The sequence below is a fragment of the Coregonus lavaretus genome (assembly GCF_964263955.1).
Source record: "Coregonus lavaretus genome assembly, chromosome: 4".
Lineage (NCBI taxonomy): Eukaryota > Metazoa > Chordata > Actinopteri > Salmoniformes > Salmonidae > Coregonus > Coregonus lavaretus.
Window position 1 is genome coordinate 74222627 of NC_139991.1, and position 10896 is coordinate 74233522.

Here is a 10896-nt window from a genome sequence, read left to right on the forward strand (position 1 = left end):
ACGATATTAAATCTGGTACTGTTATCAAAGTCAAAATTCTGCTAAGGTGACAACACTAATGCTTATACACAGTGCAGTAGGCCTATTGAGCGAAAATACAAAAACAGAGACTGGAGGTGAGCGAAGACTAAGGAAGTGTCGTTAAGCCAGGTTTCATGTCTCTTCTTCATGCTCTCAAATAGAGCAGTAGTTTTGGTTTGGGATTATCCAAAGGACACCATTGCCACCAGGTGTTCATAAAGTGTAACAACCGCCTTACATTTATTATGTTTTTTTTTTAACACATTTGATACTTATACAACACAACTCAGTTAAGCATAACAATCATTCATTCAACAACAATCCAACACATATTTACATTTACATTTACATATAGCAGCAAACAAAAGAATATATATGTATTTACAATTCATATCACCTTTGACCTTTCATAGCCAAAGCTACAGTTACCACCTTTGTATGACAAACTCTTCAGCTGTTATTATTGGTCATTCACATCGTGTAATTGGTGCATCGTTGCAACTTTGTTTTGGTGCATTGTTGGAAGATGACTTTTTTCTGGGTGTATCGCAGTATGGTACGTTTTCCAGAAGAAGGCTCTCTCTAGGTCGGAGTTCTGTGAAATGAAAGACACAGAAAACACTAGAGGCTACATTTGAAAAATAAACACCTGTGGGCATAGCCTATAACCCCTATTCATATCATTCTTATATGACTGCTGTAATTGTTGTGTTTCTCATTACCCAATGTGCCCAAAAAAATATAGCAAAATGTTTTCCATTTCTTGGTGTATTAGACTCGTGGTCCTCTGTAGCTCAGCTGGTAGAGCACGGCGCTTGTAACGCCAAGGTAGTGGGTTCGATCCCCGGGACCACCCATACACAAAAAAATTTATGCACGCATGACTGTAAGTCGCTTTGGATAAAAGCGTCTGCTAAATGGCATATTATTATTATTATTATTATTATTGTTTAAAGAAAATAACTTACGAATCCTATCTTCAGCTACATGCTCGGCTTGTATGACATCTTGACGAAGAAACACTTCCACACCAGTTGCCATTTTAATCATCTGGAAAAATACAGTAGAAATATGAACAACAATATCTCTATTGTGCTGTCTCTAGACACAGAAAAATGAAACAGTTCACATACCAGTTATCAATATGTATGCTGGATATGTAGACTAAGCTTAAAACCAAGAGTGCTAGGTTATATCACCGACAAGACTCACTTTCCTGATGAATGAATGCAAAGCCTACTATACCTGATTTATGTTTTCCTCCAAAGTCTCATTTTTGTTTTTCCTGAATTCCTCATTTATCTTTTGTCTTGCCGCTTTAGGGGGTTGAAAAAAAAGCTCATTAGGTCAAACAGCTGTTACAGTCACTGCTACTACATATATTGTATAGTCAGTCCCTCCAGGATTTCGCAGGGATTTTTTGTGATATTTGCAGGGGAAAACGCTTGATTTTGCAGCAGCAATTCTGACATTTTGCACTGCAATATGCAACGATTTTGTCCAATTTGTCATGAAAATGCACTGACGAGGGAAAGAGTTTGTTGACATGTGGTTTGATTGAACCATTTTATGCAGTAAATGTGTGGTGATTGGTTGAAATTGCGAGCCCTCTTGTACTGCGGTGATGGGTCAGTTTTATGCGATAATATTGCGATGACTTTACTGTTTTATGCAAAAATAATGCGCTGATTGGTCAAATTTGCAAGCCCTCGCATAATATGCAGGAAATTGTTGATTTAGCAAAAAAATGTAGGATCACAGAATACTGCAAGGACTGTAAAGTGCATGGGTTGGCAACAGGCATGATTTTCTTTGGTAAAAAAAGACTAAAATCACCAGGAATTCAGCTAAAAATGTGTTTAATTTAGGAAACCTGTTCCCAAGTACTCCCACAAATAAAAAAAAGAGACGTGATCATGTCTCAATTTAATCAAGGTACTTTTTAGGCTTAGTTGTGGTCAATTTGCAACTTACTAATTATTATAATTATTTTCCATCCACCCAACCTTTCGCTCCGACGAAAATTGGTCAGCGGCTTAATCTAGTTGCCTACTCCTGGTATTATGCTAGCCTTCATCAATAACATTGTTTCTCATTAAACATTAGTCAATTCACACATTATTGATTTAGCTACATACAATTACATTTTCTTCTAGTCCAGTGTTTCTTAATCCTGGTCCTGGGGACCCAAAGCCAGGGTGCACAGTTAGTTTTTGCACTAGTTCACGAGAACCCAAGGGGGCCCACAGCTTCCTCCTCTTGGGTTCTCAGCTGAAGGTCTGACTACATGTGGCCCACAGCTTCCTCCTCTTGGGTTCTCAGCTGAAGGTCTGGCTCCATGTGGCCCACAGCTTCCTCCTCTTGGGTTCTCAGCTGAAGGTCTGACTCCATGTGTCCCACAGCTTCCTCCTCTTGGGTTCTCAGCTGAAGGTCTGACTCCATGTGGCCCACAGCTTCCTCCTCTTGGGTTCTCAGCTGAAGGTCTGACTCCATGTGGCCCACAGCTTCCTCCTCTTGGGTTCTCAGCTGAAGGTCTGACTCCATGTGGCCCACAGCTTCCTCCTCTTGGGTTCTCAGCTGAAGGTCTGACTCCATGTGGCCCACAGCTTCCTCCTCTTGGGTTCTCAGCTGAAGGTCTGACTCCATGTGGCCCACAGCTTCCTCCTCTTGGGTTCTCAGCTGAAGGTCTGACTCCATGTGTCCCACAGCTTCCTCCTCTTGGGTTCTCAGCTGAAGGTCTGACTCCATGTGGCCCACAGCTTCCTCCTCTTGGGTTCTCAGCTGAAGGTCTGACTCCATGTGGCCCACAGCTTCCTCCTCTTGGGTTCTCAGCTGAAGGTCTGGCTCCATGTGGCCCACAGCTTCCTCCTCTTGGGTTCTCAGCTGAAGGTCTGGCTCCATGTGGCCCACAGCTTCCTCCTCTTGGGTTCTCAGCTGAAGGTCTGACTCCATGTGGCCCACAGCTTCCTCCTCTTGGGTTCTCAGCTGAAGGTCTGGCTCCATGTGGCCCACAGCTTCCTCCTCTTGGGTTCTCAGCTGAAGGTCTGGCTCCATGTGGCCCACAGCTTCCTCCTCTTGGGTTCTCAGCTGAAGGTCTGACTCCATGTGGCCCACAGCTTCCTCCTCTTGGGTTCTCAGCTGAAGGTCTGACTCCATGTGGCCCACAGCTTCCTCCTCTTGGGTTCTCAGCTGAAGGTCTGACTCCATGTGTCCCACAGCTTCCTCCTCTTGGGTTCTCAGCTGAAGGTCTGACTCCATGTGGCCCACAGCTTCCTCCTCTTGGGTTCTCAGCTGAAGGTCTGACTCCATGTGGCCCACAGCTTCCTCCTCTTGGGTTCTCAGCTGAAGGTCTGACTACATGTGGCCCACAGCTTCCTCCTCTTGGGTTCTCAGCTGAAGGTCTGACTCCATGTGGCCCACAGCTTCCTCCTCTTGGGTTCTCAGCTGAAGGTCTGACTCCATGTGGCCCACAGCTTCCTCCTCTTGGGTTCTCAGCTGAAGGTCTGGCTCCATGTGGCCCACAGCTTCCTCCTCTTGGGTTCTCAGCTGAAGGTATGGACCACAGCTTCCTCCTCTTGGGTTCTCAGCTGAAGGTATGGCCCACAGCTTCCTCCTCTTGGGTTCTCAGCTGAAGGTCTGGACCACAGCTGGCTCCATGTGAACTACAATCCCAACGCTAATTTAGAAACTTTAATAATCCTCCATCGCGATACGGTTTTGAAAACATAAAGCTCTCTACTTTCACAAATGCAAAATATACACTTACTGTTCACTGTTTTAAGCTATTTTAAACACAGTTGCAGCAGACAGTATTTTTCAGTGACAACACTATTCTGCCGTGCTTCTTCGGACACGCTTCAATAGCTAATTAGAACAGGTGGTTGCCTCAGTCTTACATAAACAAGCACTGTAACATGGAGATATGGCTATGTGGGCACCCTAACCTTAACCCTATAAAGGTGTACAGTAATTTAACTTTAAATTATTCTTATTTTTCGCTGATGTGAAAGTTAAGTTCCAAATTTTTCCAAAACCTTATCGAAAGCAAGGCATATTGACGTAGACAAAGCTTCGGGACAGCATAGGAGCGTTGGTGCATTTGCCTCGGGCGGCAGACAGGTTTGTGAATAGACAATATACACTGACTATACCAAACATTAGGAAAACCTTCCTAATATTGAGTTGCACCCCCTTTTGCCCTCAGAACAGCCTCAATTCGTCGGGGCAAGAACTCTACAACGCGTCGAAAGCATTCCACAGGGATGCTGGCCCATATTGACTCCAATGCTTCCCACAGTTGTGTCAACTTGGCTGGATGTTCTTTTGGTAGTGGACCATTCTTGATACAGACGGGAAACTGTTGAGCGTTACAAACCCAGCAGCGTTGCAGTTCTTGACACAAACTGGTGCGCCTGGTACCTACTACCACGTCCCGTTCAAAGGCACTTAAATATTTTGTCTTTCCCATTCACCCTCTGAATGGCACACATACACAGTCCATGTCTCAATTGTCTCAAGGCTTAAAAATCCTTCTTTAACCTGTATCCTCCCCTTCATCTACACCGATTGAAGTGGATTTAACAAGTGACATCAATAAGGGATCATAGCTTTCACCTGGATTCACCTGGTCAGTCTGTCATGGAAAGAGCAGGAGTTCTTAATGATTTGTATACTCAAGTGTATGTTTAACATTACCATCTATCTAGCACTACACAACTGATTGCACTTATTAAAGCTAATCAACTGTCTACTATCTAGCTACTCATTTGATAATAGTTAACTACCTGTCAATGCTCTGTTATCTTCTTTGAACACATCCATCCTTGTTCTGTGCAGAGCTTTGAACACTCTGAGGACCTATGTAAAGAAACAAGGAAACAACCTTTAACATACAACCATCTCTATTGCACTACAATAACACTACAAGCAATTATTCATTACCTTCTTGATGGCCTAGCCAAGGACTAGGTAAGTTAGCTAGCTAGCTAAATAGTTAGACAGCTAATATAGCCAGCTAGGCTAGTTTACTAGCTAGCTCAAATACTAAAATATGTGAGCTGGTTTATCTTATACAGCTATCCAGACGAGCAAAAATTATTATTTTTATATTGTATACAGACGTATAGAAATATTTAGTAAAGCAACAACATCAAATGCTTTGGAAGCAATATATAGTACAAACATTTTAACGTTTTCACACTCACCTTCAAACGAGAAGCCATCTTGACTTTACAACTGTACGAACTCGACTGTAAGCACCACGCAATACAGTCACACTGCAGCGTCAGAGAGCGTATGAAATCATAAAGAGTGATAGAGGCCTCTAGTGGCCAAAAGGCCGACTTTGCATGGGCAGCGCCATTGAGGGCTTCCACCATTTTAAATGTGGTCAACTGGGTGGGAGTTCCAACTTCATTGACTGATCCCTCCTGTTGACCCTGTTGGAGCAGTAGCGGTGCGTGGGTAAAATCACTGGGGAAGCCAAGCCAGTAAAAAAGCCATATTACAACCTATGTTGTGATATTTGCGTTGTTTGCTCTATGACCGATTAATTCATAGGCCACCATGATATACAATAAAGCTGTGACAACAAAAAGACAACAGTCACACAGTGGCGGAATAAATTCAACTACACATACGTTTGTTTCATCACAAAACATCTGTCTGGTGAAGTCCACAAAGCAAATATTGCACATAATAAACAGTTATATGACCTGCAGCATGGTCAAGCAAGTTAACGTTTGACAGTTTACTAAACAACCATTGATTTAGAACCACGGAGTTACCGCAAGTCAGCACAAAGACAACAGGAGCACTGCCTCCGCTATTCCAGCACCATTTCAACTTAAACATAATCAAATCAACAAGGCTATATATACTTAGTTTAATACACTGAAAACAAACTTAAAGATACCAAAAACAATTTAGTTCAATCAATGTTGCTAAATATCGTCTGTCCATAGTACTGATTTCTGTCTGTCTGTCTGTCTGTGTGTGTGTGTGTGTGTGTGTGTGTGTGTGTGTGTACCGTGCGTGCGCAAGTAAAAAATAAAATATTGACTCACCCTACATGTAGACTAGTTGAACACCAATGCCACCCTCCTCTCATTCAGGTTGGCAAAACGGTCTATGGCTCTGTCATACAGTATGCTTTTAGTTTTTGTTGTCATAGGCTACCTAGATAAAATGCTTGCTAGCCTGACTTCCTCGCATGGGCAAATATGAACCAGCTAAGTTAGCTAGCTAGCTAATGTGAGCCTACTAGGCTACATCTAGGCTACATATGGAACTGCAATCATCTCAAGCCAGTGGCACAATATATTAATTTATGGTTAGATCAGAATCGCCGTCATAATCATTAGCCTGTCCAGAGAATTAAGTCAAAACCACAAGTCCAAATCCACATCTCCATCCATGGCTTAGGAAAGGGCCAATTTACCAAGCTAGCTACTGCTTAGGATGTGATTTTATCAAGGGAGGCCAAATGCTTGCTGGCATCAATCAATCAAATGCTACCGCGGCAACACGTCATACTCGTTTGTTCCAGACAGCAACAGATACATGGGCTACACATACTGAGACAGAGGGGGCGCTGTTTCCCTCGCTCTGATGATTTCTCCGGTGAGATTCAGCCACTTGTGAATTGACGGAAAATTATGAAAACACAGAGAGAAAATGTTGTTGTGGAGATGGAGATAGCCTTAATGCCGCTGCCCATGCTGTTACAGACGCTATAAATGGTGCAGATACAAAGATGAGTCCTCTAATTATCTTTCCCCAGGTGTTGCCTCAGGGGGTGCTGCAGATGGAGTCAGGGGAGTTGTCGGAAGTCGGTTATCGAAGGAATGCGTCTTGTGTGGATCTGCGTAGCTGGGCGCCTATAAAGAAGGGTTATCTCTGGAGTGGAGTGGCGCTAGAAGTGAGTGCAGAGGATGTATCTGAAGAAGTAGATGCAGGGGTTGGTGCACGCCGACTGACCCGTATGGTGGATGGAGTGGTTGGTGCACGCCGACTGACCTGTATGGTTGATGGAGTGGTTGGTGCATGCCGACTGACCCGTATGGTGGATGGAGTGGTTGGTGCACGCCGACTGACCCGTATGGTGGATGGAGTGGTTGGTGCACGCCGACTGACCCACAAGGTGGATGGAGTGGTTGGTGCACGCCGACTGACCCGTATGGTGGATGGAGTGGTTGGTGCACGCCGACTGACCCGCAAGGTGGATGGAGTGGTTGGTGCACGCCGACTGACCCACAAGGTGGATGGAGTGGTTGGTGCACGCTGACTGACCCGTATGGTGGATGGAGTGGTTGGTGCACGCCGACTGACCCACAAGGTGGATGGAGTGGTTGGTGCACGCCGACTGACCCGTATGGTGGATGGAGTGGTTGGTGCACGCCGACTGACCCACAAGGTGGATGGAGTGGTTGGTGCACGCCGACTGACCCGTATGGTGGATGGAGTGGTTGGTGCACGCCGACTGACCCACAAGGTGGATGGAGTGGTTGGTGCACGCCGACTGACCCACAAGGTGGATGGAGTGGTTGGTGCACGCCGACTGACCCGCAAGGTGGATGGAGTGGTTGGTGCACGCCGACTGACCCGCAAGGTGGATGGAGTGGTTGGTGCACGCCGACTGACCCGTATGGTGGATGGAGTGGTTGGTGCACGCCGACTGACCCGTATGGTGGATGGAGTGGTTGGTGCACGCCGACTGACCCACAAGGTGGATGGAGTGGTTGGTGCACGCCGACTGACCCGTATGGTGGATGGAGTGGTTGGTGCACGCCGACTGACCCGTATGGTTGATGGAGTGAGGAAGCCCACTCCATCCATTCTTTTGTTCTTTGAAGAGAGTCTCTTCCTTCGCATGTACAGTACCAGTCAAAAGTTTGGACACACCTACTCATTCAAGGGTTTTTCTTTATTTTTACTATTTTCTACATTGTAGAATAATAGTGAAGACATCAAAACAATGAAATAACACATATGGAATCATGTAGTAACCAAAAGTGTTAAACAAATCAAAATATATTTTAGATTTTAGATTCTTCAAAGTAGCCACCCTTTGCCTTGATGGCAGCTTTGCACAATCTTGGCAATCTCTCAACCAGCTTCATGAGGAATGCTTTTCCAACAGTCTTGAAGGAGTTCCCACATATGCTGAGCACTTGTTGGCTGTTTTTCCTTCACTCTGCGGTCCAACTCATCCCAAACCATCTCAATTGGGTTGAGGTCGGGTGATTGTGGAGGCCAGGTCATCTGATGCAGCACTCCATCACTCTCCTTCTTGGTCAAATAGCCCTGGAGGTGTGTTTTGGGTCATTATCCTGTTGAAAAACAAATGATAGTCCCACTAAGCGCAAACCAGATGGGATGGCATATCGCTGCAGAATGCTGTGTTAGCCATGCTGGTTAAGTGTGCCTTGAATTCTTAAATAAATCACTGACAGTATCACATGCAGAGATCATCCGTTCACCTACTCTGGGTCTCACAAAGACACGGCGGTTGGAACCAAAAATCTCAAATTTGGACCCCAGACCAAAGGACACATTTCCACCGGTCAAATGTCCATTGCTCGTGTTTCTTGGCCCAAGCAAGTCTCTTATTATTATTGGTGTCCTTTAGTAGTGGTTTCTTTGCAGCAATTCGACCATGAAGGCCTGATTCACGCAGTCTCCTCTAAACAGTTGATGTTGAGATGTGTCTGTTACTTGAACTCTGTGAAGCATTTATTTGGGCTGCAATCTGAGGTGCAGTTAACTCTAATGAACTTATCCTCTGCAGCAGAGGTAATGCTGGGTCTTCCTTTCCTGTGGTGGTCCTCATGAGAGCCAGTTTCATCATAGCGCTTGGTGGTTTTTGCGACTGCACTTGAAGAAACTTTCAAAGTTCTTAACATTTTCCAGATTGACTGACCTGTCTTAAAGTAATGATGGACTGTCGTTTCTCTTTGCTTATTTGAGCTGTTCTTGCCATAATATGGACTTGGTCTTTTACCAAATAGGGCTATCTTCTGTATAGCACCCCTAGCTTGTCACAACACAACTGATTGGCTCAAACGCATTAAGAAGGAAATACATTCCACAAATTAACTTTCAACAAGGCACACCTGTGAATTGAAAGGCATTCCAGGTGACTACCTCATGAAGCTGGTTGTGTCACACCCTGATCTGTTTCACCTGTCTTTGTGATTGTCTCCACCCCCCTCCAGGTGTCGCCCATCTTCCCCATTATCCCCAGTGTATTTATACCTGTGTTCTCTGTTTGTCTGTTGCCAGTTCGTTTTGTCTCGTCAAGCCTACCAGCGGTTTTCCCCTTGCGCCTGTAGTTATCAAGTTCCTGGTTTCCCAGTTTTGACCATTCTGCCTGCCGTTCTGTACCTTGTCACACCACCCTGGATTATTGACCTCTGCCTACTCTGAGACTGCCTGCCATTCTTTACCTTTTGGACTCTGATCTGGATTACTGACCTCTGCCTGTCCTTGACCTGTCGTTTGCCTGCCCCCTGTTTTTGTAATGAACTTTTGTTACTTCAACACTGTCTGCATCTGGGTCTTCTCCTGAAATGTGATAAGTTGAGCGAATGCCAAGAGTGTGCAAAACTATCATCAAGTCAAAGGATGGCTATTTGAAGAATCTCAAATATAAAATATTTAGATTTGTTTAACACTTTTTTTGGTTACTACATGATTCCATATGTGTTATTTCATTGTTTTGATGTCTTCACTATTATTCTACAATGTCGAAAATAGTAAAAATAAAGAAAAACCCTTGAATGAGTAGGTGTGTCCGTTGAGAAGAGTGGAAGAAGGGAGTAACGTGTAAGGGCTGTCCAGCATGTCTCCTATCTGGAGGCGTTGAGAAGAGTGGAAGAAGGGCGTAACGTGTAAGAAACCACAGTAGTTGGATTAGAGAAACCGGTAAATGTTACTCGCCAACAGGATCCTGACATGTAGCATGTTAAAAAGGTGGACTTTATTGTTAAAAGGTATTGTTTATAGCATTACTACTCCTGAGTGGCGCAGTGGTCTAAGGCACTGCATAGCAGTGCTAACTGTGCCACTAGAGATTCTGGTTCGTATCCAGGCTCTGTCGCAGCCGGCCGCGACCGGGAGACTCATGGGCGGCGCACAATTGGCCCAGCGTCGTCCAGGGTAGGGGAGGGAATGGCCGGCAGGGATGTAGCTCAGTTGATAGAGCATGGCGTTTGCAACGCCAGGGTTGTGGGTTCGATTCCCACGGGGGGCCAGTATAAAAAAATATATATGTATTCACTAACTGTAAGTCGCTCTGGATAAGAGCATCTGCTAAATGACTAAAAATGTAAAATGTAAACATTAGTTATATATTGCATTGGAAATCTGATAAAATAGGCATCGTTGTGAATGCGGCTGAATGTTTTTTTGTGACTCAGGGATTTTACATTAGAGGCATTACAAGGAATCCTGTCGACAAATTTTCCGTCCTCACAGGCCCCTGAGCCTGTGTAGGGATGTGATTTGGACTATGACTGAAGGAGTGGGATGGTTTTTTTTAAATGTATTTTATTTTTGAATTGTGTTGTTTTTTGCAAAAGAGACAGGTTGAAGTCCCGTCCTCCTAGACCGTCGGCCCGACGTTAGATCAGTTAGGGTCAAAGTAGTGGAATGAGGTGGTGATTTAAAAAAAAAAATGAAATAGTGGTATATACACTGAGTGTACAAAACATTATGAGCAGCTGCTCTGTCCATGACATAAACTGACCAGATTAATCCAGGTGAAAGCTATGATTCCTTATTGATGTCACTTTTTAAATCCACTTCAATCAGTGTAGATGAAGGGGAGGAGACAGGTTAAATAAGTATTTTTAAGCTTTGAGATAATTGAGACAT

The 10896-nt window shown here is 44.5% G+C and overlaps 1 protein-coding gene across 1 annotated transcript; it reads right to left on the bottom strand.

Annotated features, from left to right (window-relative positions):
• Positions 1–237: 237 nt before the first annotated feature.
• lyrm7 (LYR motif containing 7) lies at positions 238–5487 on the bottom strand. The gene is made up of 5 exons (XM_084158992.1): positions 5226–5487; positions 4806–4878; positions 1267–1337; positions 990–1071; positions 238–616 (listed from the first exon to the last, which is right to left on the bottom strand). Exons 1-5 carry the CDS (start codon positions 5397–5399, stop codon positions 489–491), a joined length of 528 nt encoding a protein of 175 aa, XP_084015118.1. The 5' UTR covers positions 5400–5487; the 3' UTR covers positions 238–488.
• Positions 5488–10896: the final 5409 nt, after the last annotated feature.

What these genes read in the sequence shown, in the direction of transcription:
- lyrm7 (XM_084158992.1), bottom strand. Translation starts at nt 5,399, where the DNA reads ATGGTGGAAGCCCTCAATGGCGCTGCCCATGCAAAGTCGGCCTTTTGG. An exon ending in TGGAGGAAAACATAAATCAG is followed by an intron (nt 1,072 to 1,266) that starts GTATAGTAGGCT and finishes GTATTTTTCCAG; the next exon opens with ATGATTAAAATGGCAACTGG. An exon ending in TGTAGCTGAAGATAGGATTC is followed by an intron (nt 617 to 989) that starts GTAAGTTATTTT and finishes TTCATTTCACAG; the next exon opens with AACTCCGACCTAGAGAGAGC.